At 38.2% G+C, this 27,057-nt stretch overlaps 1 protein-coding gene and 1 pseudogene across 3 annotated transcripts; both read right to left on the minus strand.

The window, feature by feature from the left end:
• Nucleotides 1-463: 463 nt before the first annotated feature.
• On the minus strand, nt 464-9,670 carry LOC140947242 (plasma membrane calcium-transporting ATPase 4-like; annotated as a pseudogene).
• A 1,946-nt stretch (nt 9,671-11,616) lies between these two features.
• Nucleotides 11,617-25,923, minus strand: LOC140947677 (plasma membrane calcium-transporting ATPase 3-like). Of its 3 annotated transcripts, XM_073396849.1 has the most exons (10): nt 23,511-25,919; nt 20,399-20,804; nt 19,742-19,851; nt 19,323-19,502; nt 18,462-18,656; nt 18,153-18,344; nt 15,477-15,902; nt 14,779-15,036; nt 14,305-14,480; nt 11,617-13,874 (listed from the first exon to the last, which is right to left on the minus strand). In XM_073396849.1, exons 1-10 carry the CDS (start codon nt 25,032-25,034, stop codon nt 13,871-13,873), a joined length of 3,471 nt encoding a protein of 1,156 aa, XP_073252950.1. In that variant the 5' UTR covers nt 25,035-25,919; the 3' UTR covers nt 11,617-13,870. The 3 variants fall into 3 exon arrangements, with proteins under 3 accessions (XP_073252950.1, XP_073252949.1, XP_073252948.1); XM_073396848.1 differs by lacking the exon at nt 11,617-13,874 and having other exon boundaries at nt 13,881-14,480; nt 19,742-19,848; nt 23,511-25,923; XM_073396847.1 differs by lacking the exon at nt 11,617-13,874 and having other exon boundaries at nt 13,881-14,480; nt 23,511-25,923.
• Nucleotides 25,924-27,057: the final 1,134 nt, after the last annotated feature.

A 27,057-nucleotide genomic window follows, 5' to 3' on the forward strand; every position in this document is an offset into this window, starting at 1 on the left:
TTACTAACGCTCAATGAGGTTTGTGGGTTATGTGTCGCACATTTTCACTCCAGATTTTATTCTTTGTTTCATGTATTTCCTGAAATTGTGCATGCGGCTAACAAAAGCACTACCTAATCCACCCTGGATGCGGCCTTCTTACTGGCGTTATTATTTTGCAACCGGAAAAAACTAATTAAATCATTGAATGAAATTTAAAAAAGGTTGAGTCCGTTGGATGTACGATTTATTTCTAAATTTCTCCGAGAAGTCGTAATCAGTTCTCGATGTTTGCGTCATGTCTCTGATAACATTTAGTCTAAACTTGTCGCGGTGTTTCGCAGAGAAAAGTGGAACCACTCAAGAGATAAACTGCCGTCTGTCGACCCCGCGTACTGAAGTACGAGATAAATGGGGATGGGTGAAGAGGCACACTTTTTGCCCCACCCTAACCAAATCATAAACAAAAAGCATTTACCTTCAGTACCTTTAACGTCTTTATTGCAAAATGGCAATTGGCACTGTTAATGTTTACAAACTGCCTAGGGCTTCGCAAAACATATACCTTGCGGCTTTTAGCCTTTATGAAACCAAATCCACATCAAGTTTATTATAAACACTCTTAAGCACAGCCTTATTTAAATAGTACATATTACATAGCCTAAAATCAGACGTTTGCTATTCCATTCCTTGGTCAAAATAGACAACATCCGCCCTAGACTATCTTAAATAAACCTCTACAACTAAACGTTATGGTCCGCTCAAGTTTATCCTTGGTTCAAATTACATTCTCTTTTATCTTATATTTAAATATTGTTTAGCGATGACAACAAATTAACTTTAAAAGGTGGCTGGCACATATTTCCTCAGTGATTGTTTGCTATCTTAAAAAGACAAACGCGCTGTTTACGAACAACCAAGCTATGTAACCGCTCAGTCCTTGATGAAGCAAACTACGAAGCAGCAAACATCTCCTTTCATCTGAAGGCATCGCTCATTTCCTGGACCAATGAAAATGAAGAAAAACTAATCTGTAAACCAGCTCTTCTGAGCTTTAACTCCTTTTTTCATTCTGAAAAGCGAAATTTACGAAATATGGGCGTGGCCCTTACCTTGATTTTACACCGATAATACTGTTCATACCAGATGCGCTTAAACAAGTTATAGATAAATACATGTTCATAAGAATAACCTTCACCTCTGAAAACACACAGGCAAATTTAAGAATATTTATCGCAAGATATTTGAAACAGGATATTTCCTTTGTTTTCAATTATCCTTCCAACTCCTAGTTTCCAAACTCAAAAATTTCATAATGGGATTTCATCCAGAGTGAACGAGAACACGCACATTCTCCAAAAATGGAAACTGGGAGTAAATATTCAAACGTTAGCCTACATAACAGGTATTATTTGGCTTAGCATAGAGAATAAGAATATGATATGAAAGGATGGTGAGAGGGAGGGACAAAGGTACGCTCAGCTGTGTTGCGCACTCGTGTCTGATGTTCTTTAGTTAGCTCAGTGCACTGCTTTACATTTGGCAAGATGCAAGCAAGTTTAAACTGTTACTCCCAAAGACGTTTCACTCACTTTTAACAAAAAATAATCAGCTATGGAAGCACAGCAAAGTGCTTTAACATAACAGCTACTCTACACGTCTAACTTTCTTCCAACACTAGTTTAACCATCAGATACTGGCATCTTCTCCTCTGTGATCACTTCAGGAAATGGTGGTCCTGTAGGCAAGTCATCGACTGGACTCAACAGAGATGCCTTGATTCCGCTGTCCTGATTAACAAAAAACGGAAAAACAGATTCTACATTCTTGTTCACAATGAAAACTAAAGATTTTATAGAGGCCCTACAGTGTTATCTGTATCATTGTTATTCCCATTTTCGCTTAAATACGCTCATTACAGAACATTCTTTAGAAAAAAGAAACAATCAGCATTATCTCAGAGTAGCGTTTGAATCCATACCTGCTGTTCCATGCGAGAGCAGCTCCTGATGTATGCAATACCCCTTCCTTGAGGTACACCCACAGCAACACAGCGAAATGCAGCAGGAAGAATATTCTTAGGAATAGTGAAGATCAACTGACCCCACAGAAGCTCGGAAAAACCTAAGAACAAGCACCACATCCATTGGTCCCAGTCCATGCCTTGCACATGAAATGCTGTGTCAAAGAACTGCACTATGATAATCTGCAGACACAAAAGCCACTCATAATTGACATGTAACAAGTTAATGTATAAGCACAATGTTCGTATATTTTTATCGAGAGACGTGTGTGGTCGAGGGGTTAACACGTCGAACTCCGGATCTGGATGAACATGGTTCAAGCCTCGCCCATCGCGTTGTTTCCTTAGAGATCACATGTAAAATTCAGGCAGTGTTGAGGCAAATGAAATCTGGCCTCAAATTGAACAAAGGCCCTAACTTAGGAGCCTATTACCTTCCCTTAAACCAACTACCATTTTCTAGGGGAGTTTGACAGCCTGCCATTTGGGCAAGCTGTAGCTAGCATGTACTAGCCCACAAGTCATTTCAGCTAGCCCCCAAACCCTTTTTGATTGGCAGGATTGATTACGATCCTTCTGTAATTTACATTTTCTCCCACAATAGCACTTGCCCATCGGGTAAGTTAAGAACAAAAATCAGTAGCCTGATAGCAAAATCCACTAGCCCCCAGCTATTGGACACAACTTTCTTTGCACGCTGCTCACAAGAAATACACATTGCAGAAGAACAAATGAACAAAGGCAGAGAAACTCTACGCAAAAAGAGAAGAGACTGTTACATACCTGCAGCACTGCCTGGCCAAACCATATAATAAGAAAACAAAAGTTCTCGTAGATCCCATTGAACACGTTTCTCTCCTGCAACATTCTTGCATTGATCTCATTAAACAGCTGCATAAACACAAATGTAGTAAACACAATGGAGGTGTGCTGAGTTGGCAAACAAAATGTGTCTGACTGAAAGCCATCTATAATGTCGAACAAGTCACCTCCTTTGAAGATCAACACAGACATCACTATTAGTTGGTAAATACTGTGACCTATTACATTGCGGAGTAAAGTGCGGGAGATAAGAGGCTTGTAGCGACCACATGGCTTGTAATTAAGCAGTTCATCAATAGGCATGTCTCTTGTCAATGCAAAGCAGGCCAGTGTGTCCATGATGAGGTTGATCCACAATAACTGAGTGGCGACCAGTGGACTCCTCTGCAAAAATGAAACATCAGAGGGTTAGTTTATAGCCTGTGCCACAGATAAACTAAACCTCTGACAGTCAAGTCCATCTGCAAGTCAGCACCAAAATCCTTGTTCTGCCCCCATGCTGTTCACCAGGATTTGAGAAGGTGCCACGATTCGCTGTTAAAAACACCACTGTTTAATTGGTCAGTCAGGTTAAAGAGAAATTCAAAATGCATTTCCAAGATTTTTTTGGCTCTGTTGGGGGCCGAGAACAAGGATCTTGGCAATACTTTGCAGGCGTTATCTCTTTTAAAACAGGCTACTCTTAAGCCAATAATAGTGTTCAATTTATGCATCAATAAACGATGTATTCATCTATGAACAGACTGCTAAAAACCAAGCATCTGAAATATTTACTTGATCTTCAGGGTATTTTAAACTCAAATTTGAAAGTCTTACATTTTCTCACCCAGCATCACATTGAAGAAGGGGCTAAAATGACTTAAATCCATGGAGGCAGGATAGAATATATCTTTGAAACTCCCAATAGCCTCATGCAATAGCTAGGTTCCTGCACATCCTTACCCCCAAAATGCAAGCACCAATAATCACAACAATAACAGTAACCCAGCAAATTGTGAACTGAAACTGCAGGAATTTAAGGACAGTGTGGTAAATATGCCTTCCCCACTTGATGGCATTAACAATGCTGTTGAAGTCATCATTCAAAAGAATGACATCAGAGGCTTCCTTTGCAATATCTGTACCAGCCACACCCTGAAATGCAACCAAAGAGAGTGAAGAAGTGTAACACTAGTTACAACATAATGGCCTTTGCATTGAGATGAAGAAGTATATCCTGGATGACAATTTCTGAAAACATTTTAGTAAAGCATTAATATTGTAGTAATTGAAGAAGTCCTCCTTACAAGAAGGTTTCCTAAATATAAAAGATCAAAACTAACTTAACACAACCACCAACACACCAACTTGAAGTTTCAACAAAATGCTGTAAACCAAACAAAGCTGCATGGCTATATTAATAAGTTTTTGAAATTACCATAGTGAACCCAACATCAGCCATTCTCAGAACTGGTCCATCATTAGCCCCTGAGCCTGTTACAGCCACAACTTCACCAGCAGGTTTTACAGTACTCTCCATCATTCCTTTGACAAGTGTAAATTTATCTGATGGTTTAGAACGTGCTAGGACACACAGTTTGGGCCACATGGCATTGAACCGATCAGAATTAATCTGAAATGAAATTAGGAAAAAAAATAAAGTAAAAGTTGATTTTTCAAAGAAATATAAAATGAATCACTTCATGTCAAAATTTTGCCATGAGTGTGAGTAAAAGGTAAAAATTGAAACTATCAGACACGTAAGATCGACATAATAATACAGCTGGGTTCTCTGCCTTCAAAGTTGAAGAGCAACACATCGCAAACAAAGCTTATTTTGCAAGGCTAATATGGAGAAGCAAAACGGTCTTTTTCTGGCAATTCAAACCGTTTTTATATTGTTCATGACCACTTCTACTCTGCACTATGCAGGTGTTAAAACTTGAAGAGAACTTTGACCAAAAGCTCTGGAAAAATTAACCAGAGTATCAGAACAAAGCTAAAAGTTCTTTACATTAAACAAAAACTAATGTAAGTTTTTCTGTTTCAACATACAGTAATAAATTATTAACCTTTCTGTCTGGATCCCTGATATATGAATTGAATTCATTTCCATTATACACAAGGCTTTCCTCATTTGGTCTGATTATACCACACTTGACAGCCACAGATCTGGCAGTGATGACATTATCACCTGTCACCATGCGCACAGTAATCCCAGCCTTTTGACACTTCCTTATTGCATCAGGCACCTGAATTGAAAACAGACCACAAGAAAGTCAGGGATCAGAGTCTAACCCACAACTGATCATCTACTGATTCAGACTGCAAATGTAAAGGAACTTGGTGCAGTTTTCTACATGGTGGGTACTGACATACAGAGTAAAGGGGACTCCAGTATGCAATGACCCTCTTGTCAATGACAACACAACCCTAAATGCCAAGATTAAGTGGTTGCTTATAAAAGGTTCCTGCAGTGACAGGTCATTGACCAGAAAAATAGGTCATTGCATAGGGTACGTAGGAATACTGATTAGGCATTTATTAAATATGCAGTAAAAGGAATGCTCTAGACATTTTTAGCTCATTACATCTTAAATATGAAATACTATTTACACCTCTCCCTCTTCTTCATCTCTCCAACTTCAAATATAAAACAACTGAACTTTTATTTTGTGGAAACAAAGTGGGAAATCCTGAATAGCTACAGCCGCTCAGTTAGCCAGTCACAACCGGGCCCCGCTTCATCTCGCCCACTCACAGAACCAGCCATATAATAAAAAATAACAATTATGTACCTGCTCTCTAACTGGATCCTCTATCCCCACAAACCCCTGGAGTGTTAGGTCTGTCAGAAGCTCACTCTCTTTCTTATCCAGAAGTTCTTCACCATCTGAAAATAAGAAATATTATTAATGTTATATCAAATATTATTCTTGTTACATCACAGCTCAGATCTTAATTGACAAGCAGATTAATCAGTCTCTACTCGATAAAAAGACGAGAAACAACTAGACTGTTCACAGTCCCCTATTTCTTTGTGAGATCGTTTAGATATACAGCATCTTTCCGTCACGGCTATCTTGATTTTCAAATGTATCGAGGGGGGGTGGAGAGAAAAATAGAGGGACTGTGATAACATCACTGCAGCTCGCGTTCACGGAGCGCTTTGTACTAGCAACGCAGGGGTTTGATTGGTCATTAGACAATAGATGTTAATTTGCGTTGACAACGGGTTTAGTTTAAGTTGCCGACACTGACAAGTCATTGACAAGTCAATGTTTCCATAAAACGTACGCTTTCATACCATAAGGCACATCTTGCCCAAACACATGAAGGATTTTTGGTACTTGATTAGAAAAATGTTTTCTTGTGTATGTTTGCCGATTTTATTTCGAGGAATGAATGGCCTAGAAACATTATAAAATCACTGTTTTGAAAGGAGATATTAATTTTGTAAACACGCGTAATCGATGCTAAATGTGTCTGGCATGTTTTTTATCACTAGCGGAGTTTCTTAATTAATGAATGGTAAAAGGCGTGAAATTCCTGTCACGCCATCTGAACGCGAGCTGCAGTGATGGTATTACAGTCCCTCTATTTTTCTCGCTTCCTTTCAAACCGTCCCTGCCCCCTAAGTAGTTTTGACACTCATGCAAGATGGCAGCCCGTAACGCAAAGCGCTCGATCTCGACGATTGTACGGGAAAATAGAGGACTGTGAACAGTCTAAGAAACAACCTGAAGATGAGATATTCTTTGTGGTTAAGCAAAGTATACGGAGCCCTTCTTTCTGCCATGGGTCAATAAAATCCCTGAAAAGATTCTCAGCATCTTCTTTGGTAAATTCTTTTGGCTCCCCTGATGTAGATACAACTGATGTGCAGAGTTCCAGCAGTACTTCACTTGCACCCTTGGAGTAAAGCTTGAATCCTCCTTCCTCGTCAGCTATAACTGTCGTCATACACTTGCGATGTGGAGAAAACTCAAACACCCTGACCAACTTGTCTTCTGGATAGTCATCTCTCCATGTTTGATAGTATTCACCAAACTCAAACAGATATTGCAGGAGAGCAGCATCTGTCCTGTTTCCAGCCTGAACTGGAATATTGTCTTCGGCTTCTCTCTGAAAATAGCCAAGTCAAAATTTATGCATATGATATGTGAAGATACCAACATAATCACGGTAAAATTTAAACCTTGTAAGGAAGAAGAGCTTGAAAAAACAGCCACGCTAACAAAGGTGCAGATGTTTATAACCCATTTTGACAGTGACTGAAGAGTCAGGGGACTAATGGCATCACATATCAGAATAGCACTGGATTTGCATTGGGAGGCCTCTAGCTTAAGTTGTGCCCAGAATTCTAGCCTGAGAAAATAGCTGATATTTTGCAAGGCTACCACAGGTTTTCCTATGAAATGGCAATTCTGAGGAATGAGCAAAGATATTACTGATGAGGTGTACATGTCACTACGCAGATCTGGGTCGTGATCTGATGATGTGTCATTACCCATATCTGGATGGTGACATGTCATCAGTATGGAAATTCTGTGCTTGTTTCTCAGCCGTTTTTTGCAGGAAAACCAGTGATAATGTCATGAACTGTCCACTGTTTTCTCAGGCTACTAGAATTCTAGTTCACTCAGAATTAACTCTCGGTAGTCCCAAAGTCAACTCCTCAAGACTAATGATTATAAATGGCCAACTGGTTTTCCTACAGCCAGTTGGGTGAAACACTGAGTTGCCATGGGTAAGAAATAAGTAAAATTAAGAAGGAACATGCCTGAATTTCTGCCATGTAGCTTGTATTAACAGAGATGGCTTTACACAGATCATTGAAAAATATGTGAGGAATGTTGTTCTTGTACTGTATGGGGTCTCCTTCATGCACCTGTTCTCCAAGATAGCTCTTTGCAACTACCATCCGATTCTGAGTAAGAACACCTGTCTTGTTACAGCAAATGTTTGTGATATTACCCATGGTTTCTAACATGTCAATATGTCTCACCAAGGCCTTGTCATGGTACATCTTTTTGACACAAAAGGCCAAGGATGTGGATACAACCAGAGAAAGGGCTTCTGGGACGGCAATGATGAGTACAACAACTGCAATTATTAAAGCTCTGATGTACTCATTAAAATGGCTGGAATCAAAGGACAGTTGTAGTGTTGAGTAGCTATGTACACTAAAACGGATGATTAAAACAACAGCAGTAAACAATGCTAGAAAAACGGAGATACGGCCAAGAGTCACTTGGACTTTGTTAATTTTTTCTTGCAACTGAGATTCAGTTTCCTTGTGCTCGAAAGTGATCATCTCTTCATTGACGTCTTCTTGATCAGGAAATGCTGGTTTAAATGTAACAATTGAGGGCGTTGTAGGAGCCTTTGCTTTTCGTAAGTTGAGTTGAGTGTTAGGTCCAACGGCCATCACTATCATCTTTCCACTACCCTCCACAACATGGGTGCCAGCAAAAACAATGGAGTGTAATCCCTTAGGTACCATTTCTGTCTTGCCTGTCAAAGCTGATTCATTAGCAATAAGGCTATTATGATGCACAATAATTCCATCAGCAGGGATCAGGGTTCCATTATTCAACTGGCACAAGTCTCCCACAGCAATTTCTTTGGCTAGAATCCTTGACATTTTTCCACTTCGGATGACATTCACCTTACGCTCCTTGTTAACTTTGGAGTGCAGGCTGCGAAAGTCAGTTTCCTTCAGATAGTCACTGAAAGCTATCAGCAGAATCATGATGACCACCGTACCCAGGATTCCGATACCCTCATACATTGCTACAACAAAGGTATCCTTACCCTCACATTTCTCTGGGTTAGCAGCACCCAAAATCACAGAAATCAAAGCAAAAATAAACAACACCAAAATCACCCAGTCTCTCATGGCACAAATCAGATATTTTAAAATGTTTTTAGGTGGATCCAAAGGGATGAAATTTCTCCCAAAAACATCCTGTCTGTGCCTTATACCCTCCTCTATGCCAATAATTCCCTTGCTGGTTGAAGTATGGAGCTCATGAATAATGTTATTCACGCTTCCAAATTTCTCTGCAATAACTTCAGAACTACGCAAACTGCTTATTACATCAATCAACTTCTCCTTGGGAGTTTTGGTGAAGTCAGGAATAAACCTGGAATCTACTTCGTGCCCCATGGTGAAAAACAATTGCTGCTCGTGCAAACGATCAACCTGGCGAAAGAAAATTGCATACACAAACAGCAGCCGTTAGTTCGAGCTCGGACAATATTAACATAATAATTATCATTACACATGTACAAGCTTATATATTTTAATAATAGAACTGTTGTTTCGGTCTGATTTATCTGCAAAGACAAGTGTAATTAAGCTTAAATTTATTGTTCTTGCTAACATGAGGGTGTTTGCCTAACTTTCATAGACAACACCCCATGCATGTTACGTGCGTTTTGTAAGCGGAAGAACTGAACTCGTCACCACTTAGTAATATAATACTTCGATGAAAGAATACAATAACACCACCAAAACGACAGCAATTATAAGTAATTTTAAAATATATTTTGCAACCCTCTATATGCCCCCTGAATTATGAAAAATTTCGCTTTCGTCTTCTCTTTGCCAAGAAAAAAAATAAGCCTACGTAAGCTATTTTTTTAAACCCTATAATCTCCAACACGTCAGGTCACATGTGAATCTGCAGATTGATAAGGTCAAGGAGCTAAAATAGCTTATTGAGGTCCTTTATCGAAAACTCTCACCTTTATTCAAGATTACGCTCGTCCTTTTACGATTGCAACCAGGTTAAAGACAGCTTAATAACCTCAGTCACCACATGCAACGATTACACTTGAGACGACACCCGAGACTCGTTGTCTGCGTTTGGGGGACTAAGTACTGGTCAGGAAGTAAGTAAACTAATTCAAAATGGCTGCTGGATTAATATTCTTTCGTTTAAATCAAAATTAACCTGACTAGTCTCGCTTGAGATAAGGTATCCTTTTGAACTGTATAGTGAGGCTAACTAGGCAAATTTTAATTTTAACAAAAGTTAATCCATCAGGCATTTTTGCATTGGGTCCATTTCCGTTGTTTCAAATCCACATCACCGGCCACGCCCAAGCGCAAAGCAAAATAAAGTTCAAACCAAAGAAATGTGTAAATGAGCAAGCTTGTTTGCTCAAGATTGCTGGATACTGGCCGAGTCCTATTTCATGCATTCTTTGAATTCATAAAACTCAGCTAAAAAAAGCAAAAGAAAAATAATGGTGCTCCTTGTGCAGTGGCGTTTAAATACCATTTCCGTATAAATACTGAAATAATGTTAAGTCACACTTTTTTGGCTTCGTCAAACAAAATTTCACAGAATCGTTTGAATACCCACCGTTTAACAAGACTCCTGTCAAAGTGTTTAATCTTAAAGTTTCCGTGCTGTCATGACTCATTTTTTAGAAAACTCCTAGGACCGCTAGCTCTGAAGAAGAAAGTAAATGCTTTTATCCATCCGGTAATGTAAACTTGGCTACTAGGAAAAAGAAGAGCCAGGGGTGAAGAATCGTTTCCTTCAAAAGTCACCCTTTCTGTAACTCAAAAATTACCTTTAGAATGAAAGTCAGGTGGTCGGGATGGATTCGCGCTGGCTTTCAAAACCTGAACAGGGAGCACTCAGCTACTCGAAACTTCACCACAAGCCGAGCTTGTTAGTGGCAATCATTTTCTCTTTCATTTTTCTTTTCCTTTTTTTTACCATAAAACACAGCCCACAGATAGTGAAATCTGTTTGTAGGCGAAGCGGCCAGTGGTTATATACAGTTGTTACAACAACAACTGAAAGTTAACAATAGTTGATTTATTACTTGATTGAATACTTAAGAGTCTATGAAAGATCGACGGACAGTCTTTTTTGATCTAAGCCAGGCAAACGTTTTCGTGTTTCCAAGTGTAGTGCACAGGTAACCATGATCATTTATGCAAATAAGGAATGATAATTGTTTGATTCATAATTTTTGAACGTTTAAACTTCATGTACAGTTTTGAATATTTTTACAATGTCTAGAAACCTGTCCAGGCTAATCTCAAGAGTCTGCAATCTACTTTTCCAAATTAGGGCGAGGGTCACTCTTAACTTACATCATTCCTTTGTTTGTGTTTGTCTCAGTTGTTGTTGATTTTTCTTTTGTTGGCTCTTGTTGTTTTTTGTTTACTGTCAACTCTATTAGAGGCTTATACCCCAAAAAGGACGGACACCTAATAACATGGTATATATTCTTCAGTCACGTAATAAATCTTTCACTGGCCAAGCTTGTTCGGTCAAGCTACCAATATCTGAATTTCGAAATTATCGCTGAAAACAAAAGTTTTACATTATGTATTGATACCTTTGTTTTCATTTTATGAGTTGTCGATGAAGTGACAGTGTTTTAGCCTGCTCCAGGCTCCGAGATAGTCGAGTCCGCGCACACACGAAAAAGAAACGGGAGGAAACTGGGAAGAGTAAGGGCAGCGGCACCACCACCGCCTCTTTTTCCCAAGGCCATATTTTTGTGTTCCTTTTACTTACGCTTCATCGCTACTATCTGAGAGCCTGGAACAGGCTAGGAATGTTAAGGAACTTTGTCGTCAGATTTTAATAGCCCGTTTAGGCAGAAATCCAAGAGTTTCCCATATTCCCGCTAATACCTACCTAGCTTCCGTTTCTCCAATCCCCCTTTCTTTTTCCCTTCCTCCCAATCCCACACCCTTTTCGACGCCTGCGTTTAATGCCCTCAACTACCCTGCGTTCTTAGAGACTAAGCTGTCATTAGAAAAGACAAGTCACCCATTTTGCAAGATTACAATCACCTTTATTATACCTATAATTATGCCTATACAATTGAAGCTCCCTGCACTAATATTCACTTACTTATATCTATAGTGTAATGGACTCATGTAACAGTATAGATGTTAAAATATGCTAATTGAAAGAGTTATTATCCTTAAAATCTAAATGACTTGTATTCTAGCCAATGGACTGAAAGCAAGGGTACAATAATATGTGAGTTGAATATCAGCCGGTTGAGTATGTATAAAACCAGTGATTTTTGACATCTTTCATGAAGTCATCAATAACTTTGATGAAGACCTCAACAAAGGTTGTCAAAATTCACTATCACCAACAGCGCTTTCTGAGACACCCGGAGAATCATATCCAACCAACTTTAGAGATGCTAATTACGACAGACTAACGGATGAAGACAAAATCCAAATATCTTTGTAGAACCTTCAACCAGGATATACATAATAAATAATTACTAAAAATAGCTGATTGCTAGCCAATAAACAACACGCTTGCCATTGTATCTTTTCAAAAAGAAATATATCCATGCTTACTGGCACCTTATTTGTGAAAATCAAAATAAACTTAAAATAGCATTTCATCATTCACCACTATTGGCAATTCTTTGGAGTGAACAGGCTTCTTTGACTTCCCTGAATGAACAGCGCTGTTAATGGCCTTTGAAAAATAAAGTTGATACATACGCTGAATTTCCTGTTCCAACAGATAAAAAAACAATGACAGTTGAGACTGATTATTAGCAGAAACAAAATTCTAAAATGCCTTGGAAATAGCCAAATTTGGCAATGCTTTGTCGCGTGATTTTGTTTGATCGTCTTTCATCATTCGACATATTTGTTTACTTGAATGCTCTTAATCATGAAATAATAAGCATTTTCTATAGAACAATACTTGTAATAAAATATCAAACACAAGGACAGGCAAAGTGGCTTCTACAAAAAAAATATTATCTGCAAAATTTGGTAGAGAGAACAGAATAATAACATAAAAAACGAATCGATTCATGAAAGAGTAAGAAGATTGGTTAATAACCTATACAAACCCACTAATTTGAAATGACTGATTTTGGAGACAGAAAACCATGAACACTAAAGAGGAAGAACAGAGGTTTCTCTCTTCAGTGGTTTTTAGTGTTTATGAAGTTGTTCGCATCACATATATAACAAACCAACTATGCAAGTGAAAAGTAATGCAAACGACATTGTTAACACTAACAGACATGAAAGAGAGAACCCTCTGCTCGGAGGGTACCTAAACACCAAATGTATTTCTAGAATGTTACTGTTTTAAGGATCTTTAAGACAGTCAATAAAAAATGTGAAATATCCACAACCTACATTGTAACTAGCTAGAGTAATTCTCTTTGTTTGCAGTTTCCTCCAATCTTCTGATCTATAATGCTATCTGTCATTTCACCATAAAAATTCCACAAAATATCCACGCATTTTTTGACGGTAATCAGTATCCAAGATTATTAATAAAGATAAAAGGTCCACAGCACTGAACACTAGATAGAACTAAAAAAAGAAAAAAAACAAAACAAAACAAAAAACATGCAGAAGAACACTGAAGGAGTTCATGCAAAAGACCTCAATCTCATGTCAAGTTGTTCCTATGTATAACAAGAAAACAGCAGTCTTCAGCACTAAGGCCTTTTACCATGAACAACGCTCATTAAACTAGAACACCAGCAAGTTAAAATTAAAACAAAAAAGCAAGAAATGCTTCAGCGGACGAAAGTGCTCAGTGCCTGTTTTAATAAAAAAATTTAAACCACTTTATTTCATACCAGCAAGAATGCTTGTTCATTAATTTGTTTGCAAGCCTTTACTGAAAGTTAAATCTACACATTCTTTATTGCTCAAGCTGAACAATTAATAATATAGCTATAGTCTGTCAAGGTTGCGCTCTAACAAAAATAATTTCATAATTTTACGGAGCCCAGGATACAAGTTAAATGAAAAAGTAAATATTTCCTGCTCGCATAAGATTAAAAGTAATTTGCCAAGGGGTATTAGGCAATGACAGAACACAGCCCATCTGTGGGCAAAGCTAAAAATGACAAAATAATCTATTTCTGTTATGGCTACTTGACTAATTAATACCTAATTACTTACTGGTGTATAACTACTGATAATTTATTAATATCGTCCTATTGAGTCACTCCTTCAATGAGTAATTATTGCAGGAGAGAAGACTTTAACTGCCTCCCCTGCCAGGACGTCCACAGCCATCACGATCACCTGTCACAGATTAAGAAAATGTTAATTCAAAGATTTATCTAATTTAACTTTTACATTCATCACAAGGTTAGTATATGCAAATAAATTCATTACTTTACTCTACTAAATCATTACATTGTTACGAGGAACTGAAAAGATGACAAAAAAACAACGATTAGATAATTATGTAGAGCAAGCATGTAGAGATTAGAGGGAAAGTTATGAGTTACCATGAAAGTAAGGTTACAGTTATTTTGAGTGAAACTTGTCATGACTTTCATACGATCGTAATGACTGTTCGTGGCTTTTACATAATGATATGACTTGTACAGAGATGTTGCAAGACTGACTGTGACTAAAATGACCATTTTCAGATTATAATACATCAGCTTATTGGACACTATACTACATCTCAGTAATCTGTTATACAGAACTTTCCACACTTGCATACCGGGGAATTGCAGAGGCTCCACCTTCAGAACTATCCAGAGCAGTAGGACACTCTGATTCATCATAAACCATTGCTGTACGTACAGGGGCCAGCAATGAGTTGAACACTGCAGGAGAAGCTATTGCACGTTGACTGCGACCATCAATTGCACTTCTGAATGCATTCACCACACGTATCTAAAAAGATAAATTCACCAACATGCTTAGCATGCTGCGTTAGTATGTTATCACCTTAAGCATCAAAACCCGATGAAGAAGCACATGTATTTCAAAAAACTGATCAAATTCTGTATTTAGTTTTCTGTGGTTATCACCATTAGCCAAAAGAAAAAAAGTATATGTTACTTAAAGATTACATGCTTCATAGACATTAGATGTTGTTGGTCTGAACTCTTAAAGCAACAAATTTGGTCTGACTGCCACTTAGAGAAGTTGGTTGTTTGAATTAAATTTTCTTTTAAAAACATTATCTTACTTGATGTTGAAGTCTTGTGAGGCCACGTAACCACAGCAGACGAGCTTTACTGTCCTTTTCCTTTGGCTCCAGAATAATGGAGGGAGGAATCTCTTTTGTACCAAATCGACAAATCTTTGGTAAAGTAGTCTTAGGAAGTGTAAGAACCAGCTGTCCCCATACGAGCTCTGAAAATCCTAGGAATACACACCAAAGCCACTCTTCCCATCCAAGACCTTTAACATGGAATGCCTTGCCAGTGAACTCAATGATAAGTATCTAAAAAGGGAAACATGCCATCAATTTCTTTATGGTTGTATTGTTGCCTCACTGTCCCACTTTGACTGAGTTGACCCTGCTGAGCAAGGGAAAGTGTTCATATGCAGAAAACTTGGTCAGGATGACCCTACCATCATAAAAGTGTGGATTGGCTGGGGGGGGGGGGGGGGGAGTGGTCAATGTTCTAGCAGAGCCAACTTTTGTTTCTCATGTAATTGGTTTGCCAACTTACCTTTGTAAGGAGATGTATGAAAAGATGGATCACCCAGGGCACCTGGCATAGGTGGGTGATCATTCTACCCAGAACAACTCTTCTCTAAAATAATAAACAGGGGCTTAACTTCATGGGCACGGAGAAGGGGTGAGGAAACTCTAATATAACAATATGGAATGTTTTATTTATAAATTTTTACACTTGTTTTATGTAGCAAGATTCCTACCTGGACAACAAAGGTTCCACCCATGATGATTACGAAAATTGGATTACGTGTGATGCCCTTAAATACATTTCTTTCACCATGCACTTTACGCGAGTTGATCTCATTAAAAAGCTGCAACATTACAAACGTATTGAAGACAAGACTTGAGTGAGTTGTGGGCTTACAGCGTGTGGTCTCCAAGTATCCATCTTCAATGTCAAATAAATCATCCGCCAAGAAGACTAGAACAAATAGGACAATGAGCTGGAAGATGGCATGTCCAATAATATTCCTGATCATGGTTCGTGAGATAAGAGGCTTTGTGCGACCATATGGTTTACGAGTTAACAAGTCCTCTGTTGGTGGTTCAGTTGCCAGGGCCAGTGAAGCAAATGAGTCCATAATAAGGTTCACCCACAAAAGCTGAGTTCCAGTCAGGGGACTCACCTAGTCACCATAAAAAGTTTAGGCATTTACTTTATAAATATGACAAAATAAGTTACAGGAGTAAATCTCCAAGAAGAATGGTGAATATAAGTGGAGTACCATGGGCCAGAAAATTTGGTCATCTATGCATCCAAGAAATTCTGTTTGTGACATGTCTGTTTTGTCTGTACTTACGAACATCCACCCCATTCAATGGAAGCTGGGGTGAAATTTGATAAATTTGATTTGATGCCCCTTAGCATTACACGATTTTATATTTTGTTTGAGTGAACTATATATAATAATGAGAGCTTCACTTTTAGCCCTGGCTAAATCTATACAGGGCTCGACTTTCAGAAAAAAATCTTGGGGCCAGCTGGCCTCTAAGTTTTCATTTTTGGTCGCCAGGACAAGTATTCTAGTCGCCAAAAATTATCTTCAAGAAAAAATAGCATACAATATACTTAAGGTCTTTTTAACCTCAACAAAATCGTCAATAAGTTACCTTCTACAAAACAGGCTACATAACCCCTACAATGGCACTTGTTATAAAATTCATTTTTACGCATTTATGTATTCCGTTACCGTTAAACTAACGGATAGCTAACGGCTTGTCCCAACGCTCTAACGATTTGTTCTAACGGCTTGCTCTTACGATCTAACGGTTGATTCTTAGCAGCTAACGGTTGGTCCGTCTAACGTTTGACTTTAACTTTACTTGTAAGAGAAAATCACCAGTGATGAATTCAATTCGACGGAAGTCTTTTTTAAGACTTCTGTCAAAATTAATCGGGCAAATCGATTGCAGTTCTCAATAGGTCCCTTGTTTGTCCGGGAAAAAATTTTAGCGCATCGATTAACAATAATTCCTTTATGTCGAACATGTATCTAGATTGCGAACTCGATTGCAGATTAGCCTGATAAAAACTTAAGAGAACAAACGTCTATCTCGGGCTTCTTGTAAACTACTTTTTTATGCAAATTTATGTTGACATTTGAGCCCTTCGCGACAAAGCGTTGCGTGACAGCCCAAGTGAGAGCTTTGCTGCATTTTATTGACTTCTAATAAAGTATCGTTGAAGTGAGACTTCTTGAACAGACTTCTCGCCAAATCAACTTTTGCCCGAAAATATTGACGATCTGTTTCTTCTTTGTGGAGGAGACTTTCGATCACGTGCTAGGCAACGAGATAGATCATGTTTCACCGATGTTCATTTCTGAACATCAATGCAAATATGGAACGCAAAGCGAATGTTTGCAGATTTGTTCTTTCATAGCCCAAATGAGATTTTTTCTAATACAAAAAATTTGTTTAACTGCAAGTGTATTTCATTTCCTGAAGCTTGAATAACTGTTTGAGGAAATTTACGCTTCAGTATTTACCTTAAGAGATTTTGGGCGCCGCCCGCAGGTATGTGAGGTCTTCGACCGATGCTGTACAATGCGAACAGACATTAAAACGTGCAAAAATCGTGCGAAAGGAAGCCTTAAAACATCGGTTACAATCTCTTACAGAATAATTTTTCTAAAGCGATGGTGTTACAGACCCACTAAAAGACAGTCTCCATTGCCTGTTGGAACTTTTTCAACAGTGTATTTCAGTAGAAGATCGACGGACGATCTAACGGATACGGATGAGTTGCTAGCCTAAAGACTGAATTGCCAAACGCCTCCAACGATTTTCATTGATCTGTCTAACGGATGACTAACGGAAAGCTAACGGTCTAACCGTTTACCGGAATATCGTTAGTGTACGTTTTCCCAAAGAAGGTCACAAATATATCATGAGGGCCAGCCTGGCGACCAGGCGTGAAAAGTTAGTCGCCACTAAATAAAATCAAGTCGCATTGGCGACCCCAGGGGTCGCAACGTCGAGCCCTGCTATATATTATTAGTTTTTAGTGTTTGTATTTTTCACCTGTCTGCAAAGAGACTGAAACGTTTGAGAGGGTCACAATTTTCTTAGTTTGAAAATGAACATTTGATTTACAGGTAGTTCATCAGTTACTGTTTAACATTTCACTGTCAACATTAGATGACTCTGACTACATGTAAAACTGTTGCTCATTTTTCATTAATTTGCTGTCAAGATCCACTCAAAGCGTAGTAAGCTATGTTTCTACAAGATAAATGACTTGCCGGCATTTAATGAAATAGGTTTTGTGTTTGGAAAACAATGTTCAACAATTAATTCTGAACCCTGAGGTACTGTACATGTAACTAAAACATCATTAAAGTCTGATCAAAGAAAAAATGCCTAATTCACCCCACCTGAACAACACATGCTCCAACAAATGCAACAACAATGGCAACCAAGTTGACAGTAAGCTGAAACTGAAGGAACTTTGAAATACTGTCATAGACGTTTCGACCCCACATAACAGCTTTAACAATGCTTCTGAAGTTATCATCAGTGAGCATAATATCAGAAGCTTCTTTAGCTACATCTGTGCCTGCAATACCCTATGTAGGAAATAACAAAAATAAAGATTAATATACATGTACTCTGTTAAAACATGATACATTAAGAATAAGAATCTTCAATTTTAACATGAGAGCAATTGTACTCGTCCACCATACCATTGCAAATCCAACATCAGCTTTCTTCAATGCCGGGCCATCATTGGTACCATCACCCGTCACTGCAACAATCTCCCGTGCTGGATTAAGCTTGCTGTCAATGATGCCCTTCACTAAAGTGTACTTGTCCTCTGGTGATGAACGAGCTAATACTCGTAAATTTGGCCAAACCTCATCAAACTTCTTTTGGCTCACCTTAAAAGGTAAAATTAGAATGGTAACTGATGAGGAAAGCAAGATAGATCTTTCACCTTCCATGCAACAAAACAGCTGAGTATTCACTAGTCTCAGGAAAAGGAAAAAGAAACTACAAACTAACAAGGGCAGCATTAACTTATAGTGTCAACCAGTTCTCCTGATGATTAGGTGGTACAATTTCCAGCAGGATGGGTGAAAGGTCAAATTTTCAGTAAACTGAACATACATGCTCAGAGCAGTTCTCCAGCAGTGCCTAGAGTGGCCAGTAATGACTTGCTTTTACAGCTGGATGACAAGGAAATTGTACTTTTTTCAATACAAGTTATATGCTGGGGACCCTGGATTTAAAGGTTCAGAGCTGTTGGGTGCCCTGCATTTTTCTGAGCATATGGCTAGCCTTGTATGCTGTATGGTAGTAGCTTCAAATTTAAGAGAAGTGGCAGGAACTAATTTGAAGAATGCCACCATTTAACCTTTCCTAACTTTGACTAGACCAACACTTTGTGGCCAAACAAGCAGACACAACTTTATGTATTAAACCACTGGCACTAATTTAGAGAGGCCTGGTAAATTCTAACAACAAAGTAGTTTCAAGACTTGACCACAAGATTAAGTGAACACTACATATATAAACGGTAAAAGCTACTTTTGAGACTTACACACCTTTCCTGATGAGTCCCGGATACGTTTATTAAATTCCTTTCCTTCCAATACCAAAAACTCACTATTGGGTTCCAAGATTCCACACTTTTGAGCGATAGACCTTGCTGTATTCACATTATCTCCAGTTACCATGCGCACCACAATCCCTGCACGCTGACACTTTTTGATAGCGTCTGGTACCTGATCATGAATAACATTTTTCACTTGTGTAAAAACACAACATACAAACAAGAATGAAACCCACAAATTTACCATGTTGGTTCTTAGAGCTTTTTATTGTGGTCTTCAATGTGAAATAACTACTCTTACATTATTTACAAAAATAGGGAAGAATAATTTTGAGCACTCCGAGAAAATATTGACCCACTACCCAGCCAAATAATGATTATATTATTTTCAAAATAGCAAAATAGAGTTACCTCAGGTCTGACTGGATCCTCGATACCAACAACACCAATACAAGTCAAGTGTGATAAGATTTCACGCTCATTATCCCAATCCGGCTCACACTCAGCACTGGCTTCACCTGCTGAACATACAACAAATCTTCCCAAACAAAGCCTACATGCATTTCTAAACCTTAGATCTAAATCTCAACAGCATTTAACAGATACCTCCTCCTTAAACATCGGAACATACAGTGTATGTCATTCACTTTAAGGTTATGACTCAAACAAAGAAACTACCGTTACATGACACTCAAACAATTTACTGCCAATGATGGTCACAATATTACCACAAACGAAGGTCACTGTTACTACCTTCCCCACCCATGATCCATGGAACAATCTTGCAACCTCACTACCAAAAAATAAGCCTGCATATCACTGAAATGGGAACCTGAATGAATTCCAAAAGCTCAGCTGATGTTTTGCAAAAACTTATAGTTATAGTCTATTATATGTCCCACAGTATATGTCATATATATATATATATATATATCTATATATGTCATTCCACCAGTCATATACACTGCAATTCTCTCAACTTTTCTCAGCTGTGACTTGTGTGTACACATCTTGCAAAATGAAAGTTATTGTTAAAGGGGTTGGATTTTATAGAAACCCTTCACACACCTTTCTCAGGGGGAACTCCATTAGCAGGAAAATCTCTGTATGCCAAACTAAGTGTCCTCAAGCCATCACAAGCCATTGGCTCAATGACTTCCTGCACCATCTTCTCGGCATCACCAGCAGTGAATGGCCTGATTTCTCCATCTTTGCCAACAATTGAAGAACAACGGCCTAAAATGATCTCCGATGCACCCTTGGAGTAGATGCGGTATCCACCACCAGGAAGACGCACAGCCGTGGTCATGGATTTGCGTGCGGAGTTAAAAGTGTACACCTTAACAAAACTTGACTCAGGGTTACGATCTCTGTAATCTTGGTATGTTTCACCAATTTCCAGGACAAAACCCAACAGTGCCCCCTCAGTCTTATTTCCCACTTGAATTGGTAGGCCATCAGCTCTTTCTGGAGGCTGAAAACAAAGATCAATAGATGTACAATCACACTGACGACAAAGAAGATTGCTTATTCAAAATAATAATAATAATAATAATAATGATAATAATGATAACAATCATAATGACGCAACAACCTTTGAACATCAAGGCGCACCCATTTGTTTCGTACGAAGCCATTTTCTCTAAGCTTTTATGAACTGTAACTCAACAAGCCAACACCAGCGTGTTAAATTTTTCTGCCTACTTCACTGGAACACTATACAAAAAGCAAGAGTGCCCAGCCAGGCGACTGGGAATTTTTTTTCATTTGCCTGAAGCCAAATGTTAGTTGCCTTAGGCGACCGAGTGCCTGAGGCACAGCCTTGCCAAGGAGCCAGCATGGGCCACTAAAGCTCATGGTAAATCAACCTCCAAAAAACTTATCATTGGTATGAAATATACTAAGATCAACATGCCTCAAAAACTTACACAACTTCTTTATACTTTTGCCATTTTTTTTCTCTGTAAGAGCAAGGGCAAACTAAGTAACACGTTTTCAAACGAAAAAGCTGTCTGTAAAGCATTAAAAATAATTTTCCAAATGCCAGTAAATATTTAACACTCCAAGTAACAGAATACGGATCTCTAATAACTGAGGTATAAAAAACCTAAAGTCCATTTTGTCTAAAAAGTATTAATTTATTCTGAAATAACTGTTTTTTCACTTAATTATCATAGGTGTGATTACAAAAAATTTTAATTTTCTTTCCAACGAGTGGATAAAAGGAAATCTTTAAACACTGTAGAATACAACAAGAAAAATATTCAATTTTTGGAATTAAAAGCTCTTTTATAAATGAATATAAAAAATGACTTGACCAACTTCCACTTTGCTTCCAGGGGAAAACTTCTGACCATTGTGAAAATTGTATATTCTACAAAAAATGTTGTTGTAAAACACCTGGCAAAGGCTTTTGACATAAAACACAGTTAATTACTTTTGCAAGATGATATAATTTGGGGTTAACCATTTTTGTACAGGATATGCAAAGAATGACAAAATTTAATGTCACAGAAAAAGAATGACAATAACAGTTTTAGAAAAGCAACTATGATCAAAGGCAAAAGCCTTAAAATATTATGATCTTGTTTATATGTGTACAAAACTTAGATTTACTGATGCTAAAAGGCACAAATTGAAAATAACTAAATTCATGTTTTGGCTTTACAGCCAAGCATGCCATTTTGAAATCCCACAAATCACTGCAGTTGCCAGTATACTTAACATTGTCAATACATGTGTATCATCAATGTTTCCTACTCTTTTCTTTTTTCCAGAAAAGAAGATTATACAGAAAAATCTTTTGAATTGCATAAAAGTAATCTCCCAAATTTATCAAAAAATGCAATTTGTCAAGGTAATGAAAAAGAGTGATTATTAAAATGTGAACTCCATATTACAGGTTTCTTTTAATGCATTTTTGCCAAGAGTTAAACTAGAGAGATGGAATTCACCCCAGGCATGGTTTTAAATAAAAAGATGCCAAGGTATATTGATCATCGCGAAAAAAGCACTGTATTGTACGTGTTAAGCCATGAATAATCTTCAGAGCACACCTCAGCTATAACAACTCAAATATAAGTACACCTGACCAATGACACAGAAAATTAACCATTGGCGAAAACTGTTTGAACGTTAAAACCTTAAGACCACTGGAAGAGTAAAACTGTTATAAATATAACCACTATGCAAATGCTTTAAACTTAAGCCTTAAAAAGATTACAGGGATTCTTTCTACAAATAGCCAAAATTATAAATTTTCAACTTAACAGTCTGCCACCTCATTAACTCTTTGGTTGCAAGCTCACTGAAAATCAGTGGCACCAAGCACGATAAATACAAATTTTAAAAAAAGAAACTCATCACAAAAAGACAAAATAACCCAACAGCTTTTGAAAACTTTGATACAATGTAAATTGTATGGTGATAATTTTAGCTAATAATAATTGCAGAAAACTTCACCCTGTTAAGGAGTGACTTTAAGGGGCTATGTCACAGTATTTGCCATCTTTTTAAAATGCTAAAACATATCTTTGTATCAGTTGAATTCCAAAAAAATAATGATCCAGTTTTGTTATTTAAGCCTACACTTAGGCATTGAAACTGTCTCCTATCATGTGTTGCTATGGACATAGACTGAAACTTGAAAAAACTAGTTTTAATGCTGCTCCGGCAATATCACCAAAAAATTATTATGGTTAGTGTTTCATGATGAAATTTGTTTGATACCTTCTTCATATCTCTAAAGGAGCATTTTAAGCATGGGCAAATGCACTTATCAATGACTTGAGCACAGAATTAACCAAAAACAGCAATATTCTTTGTGACATACACACTTAAAAACAAGAAAAAGCACAAAATAAAGTAAGTAACTAGTATCTAAAAGAAAACCAAATAAACCTTAACAACTACATTTATAATGCAGGTCCTCTTAGAAATAAAATACCAAATATAATGACAAGAATTATTTTCAATTCCAAAGAACTATTACAATTTCACACCAAATCAATAAGAATTGTCGAGAACGATTGAGTACATGTATGATTCCTTATATTATTTGCTAAGAAATTTCCTTCTGTAAACTAATTTCACCATCTTTAACCTCTATTTGTGTTAATGACAAAATTAATACCAAGGAATGTAAAAACAAACACAGATGCACAAACTACTGTTTACATACCAAAATATTAGATGCATAGCTACTGTTTATAGCTATTCCCTTGACTAGAACTTCAACCAGTGTCTGAGGAAGCTCCCCTTGTCTTGGCACTTCTTTATAGTGATTATCAGCTAAGTAACTCTGAACAACTGTCATACGGTTTGTGGTGAGAGTTCCAGTCTTATCAGAACAAATAGCAGTTGCATTTCCCATAGTCTCGCAAGCATCAAGATGCCTGACTAAGTTATTATCATCCAACATTTTCCTCACAGAAAAAGCCAATGATATAGTTACTGCGAGGGGCAGACCTTCGGGAACAGCAACTACCAGCACAGTCAGGCCAGTAATAAATGCATTAACATAAGCATTCAAGTGCTTATTCTCCCAGCTAGCCCCTTCGTTAACATATTTTCTAATGCTAAACTGTAAGACCATGACAATTATTGTAAGAAGGGCAGCAGCAACACCAAACCAACCAATGCTTACTGCCAATTTGGTCAGTTTTCCCTGTAGGACAGACTTCTCTGATTTCTCTTTCTTTTCCTTGTCATTCGAATCCGAATCTTCTTCTTCATCATCATCTTTCCTTTCCAATGAAATTTCCTCAAATTCATCCTGTTTGTCCGTCTTGATCATGGGTGACTGGGGTGGGGCAGCATCCTCCTTATCTGGTTTGTCGAGTTCCTTCTCACCATGTGATCCAAGCAATGAAAAGATAATGCCTGTTTGTGAATTGACACCTACTGCGCAAACGACCATTTTACCGCTTCCTTCCATGACATGAGTACCAGCCAGCAACAGTGGATCTCTCTCTCCTTTCTTAACTAGGTCAGATTCACCAGTCAGAGAACTTTCGTCAACTTTAAGGTCATTACATTGAACAACAAGACCATCCGCAGGCAATAAATCACCATATTTGACCTGGCAAAGATCACCTACCACTATTTCACTATTGAGTACTTCTATCGGTTCTCCATGTCTCACTACAGTAAATTTGTGTTCACCTTCGATTTTACTTTGCAGTCCTCGAAACTGTTGCTCTTTCTGATAATCGTTTACTGCAGTGACCAACGCTACAATAATGACAGCGACGATAATGGCAAATCCATCTATCCAGCCCGTGTTTTCTTCCGAGCCTTCGCATTCTTCAGGGGCAAAAATTCCTAACAGAAGAGACACGATTGCCGCAACGGCAAGAATTATGAGGATTGTATCCTTGAATGCATCCAGCAGAAACTGGAGAAATGTTTTAGGAGGTTTGGGAGGAATATAATTCGCTCCAAATACGTTCCTGCGATGCTCCAAGTCTTCGGCAAACCCACCGATTCCCTTCTCTGTTGAAGTATGTAGCTTATGTATAAGCTTGTGCAATCCACCATATTTTTCGTTTATATAAGCTTTTGCCTCTAGTCCTCTGTGTTTCATGACAGTTGTAAGATCTCCGATGGTGATATCAGAAAAATCCGGGATGGCGCTAAAATCCATCGAATCCATTGACCGATGCAGCGATTGCTGCTCTTCCTTCCTTGTTGCGGCGTCGGCCATGATGAATATAGTTTATGTAATGTCAAGTTCTATTTATGTTGAAGATATTATACAGCTCTAAAAACAGAAGCCTCGTGGGATATTTCTTCTAATTAAGCTTCACAATAGAATGGCACAACTCGACGGTTCCTTCTCGCTGTTGACTAGCAGGCAGTAAAAACACTATGTCCCAGATACCTGGTACAGGTAGAAAATGCTCCTCCGAAGCCTTAAAACCAGAATTTAATCGCTCAGCAATTTGCTGGAAAACGAATGCTTTCACAAGTTTCCTTTCGAATAACAAGGTAAACTTCAGCTTACGTAAAAGAGACGACCACCCTCAAATGCTCCCAGGCCAAAGAGTCACTCCTATAAAAATATGAAATTGGCGAAGATGCCCGATTACCGCCTGGCGTGTCCAGAAGCCTTACGAAAACAGCTTCACATCGTTTCAGAGAAGGTTTTGTGAAGTTGACACGTTTTCTAATCGACAGCGACAGAATTTGTTGCTGGCAAGCGGCTTCGAACAATGGAATAAAAGGCAGTTCTGCACCAGAAAACTCGAGCAGTAAAGGTCGAAATGCCAGCAGCTCCGTGCAAGCTTATCGAGTGAGACACTCAAACAGATAGCTGTTTTGCCTACGAAAAAGGGAAGGATTGTTGCTTCCAGTGGCACACGGGAGAACAAATACGGGCTATTCAAAAGACAATCCAGAGGTTCCCTCCTTTCACGAAGGCTTCTTGCGAAGCAAAGCAAAGTTAAAAGTGACCTCAGGGCACGTGATGGAAAGTCCATGATTGGTCTGTTTTGAATCCTCGCGCGTTGTGATTGGTTAAGCGTCGCTATGTTACAAGGACGTCATTCGACGGTGAGACCACAAATTTGCCGCGCCCACAAAACTCCCAACCCGCTACTCCTCAAGCTAGATTCCTACAAGACGTTTCTCAAGAGTATTTCTTGCATCGCCCCAAGATACAGATACATTTTATCAACCTACTTTCCAACAATCCTTGGAACTGGAAAGAACTAAGAAGATAAAGCAAAATGTCTAAAAAAAGTGATGATGTGTAGCAAGACTTGAGACATGCAAGGGCGTATCTTGGTCTATCTTATGCCTTTTAGCTGATTCTCGCAAGCATATAGAAATAAATTGAGTTTTTACGTAGGCGTTTGTGGGTCGTCAATTATTTTTTACATTTTCAAAGAAATGCCATCACTTGCTTTATAATAGACGAAATTTACAGTCTTTGACAATCGAAAGCAAAATCAAAACACAATCAGTTTTGGATCATGACCAAATCTGATTATCATTTAATTTTTGTCTTCTTAATTTTGTTTTGAGAGTGGCTTCTAAATTATGTGGGAGAATATTCACTTTGATTTAAAAGATTTTTTTGTGTCGAATGGAGGAATTATAAGCTAAGTGTGACAAGTGTTCCCTGAATGGTTAGTTTGGAATTTCCTTTACTTAAAGAATACCGGTATTTAGAAACTTGATTTCGAATTGCCACATTTATGAAATCACGTATACCACTATATTTTTATTTTCCAGCGCCTAAAGTTTTTGACGATTACTGACCATTTAGAACATCGGAAAATAAAACATAATTTCTCCCATTTAATGTATTTGTTTTCTTTAACATTTTGGTCAGCGGCTACTACCTTAAGAGAAGACAAAGATGGCCGGAGAGAAGATTGTATTCAAGGAAGTTCTTCCTAAAAAGGGACTCCTTTTCACTGAGCAAACTCCGATGCCGGTTCTTTGCAAGCCCAAAATAATGCCCATGAAGTCTGTGACACTTGAAAAGCTGGAAACCATGCAAAAGGAAGCACAAGAAGCTGTAAAGAGACAAGAACAGGAACAGAAATTGCATGGTGGATTCACATAGCAACATCGAATGCTTAAACAAACCTCCTTGAACAGTTGTATGATATCACCCTTGAGGAAATAATTGTTCGAGATTTGTTACTTTGCATTTTCATATGTCGCCTCGCCTCTGTTTCCTTCCTTCTAGTTTGTGGAGGATTCCTAGCGAAAAGGAA

This window comes from Porites lutea, chromosome 9 (genome assembly GCF_958299795.1).
Source record: "Porites lutea chromosome 9, jaPorLute2.1, whole genome shotgun sequence".
Taxonomy (NCBI): Eukaryota; Metazoa; Cnidaria; class Anthozoa; order Scleractinia; family Poritidae; genus Porites; species Porites lutea.

Bases quoted from the DNA above. Each gene is read 5' to 3' on its own strand.
- LOC140947677 (XM_073396847.1), bottom strand. From the start codon at position 25,034: ATGGCCGACGCCGCAACAAGGAAGGAAGAGCAGCAATCGCTGCATCGG. The intron at 19,852-20,398 runs GTGTGTGAAGGG...TTGTATGTTCAG, and splicing joins TGGAGTTCCCCCTGAGAAAG to CAGGTGAAGCCAGTGCTGAG. The intron at 18,657-19,322 runs GTGTGTAAGTCT...TTACCTTTTAAG, and splicing joins TCCGGGACTCATCAGGAAAG to GTGAGCCAAAAGAAGTTTGA.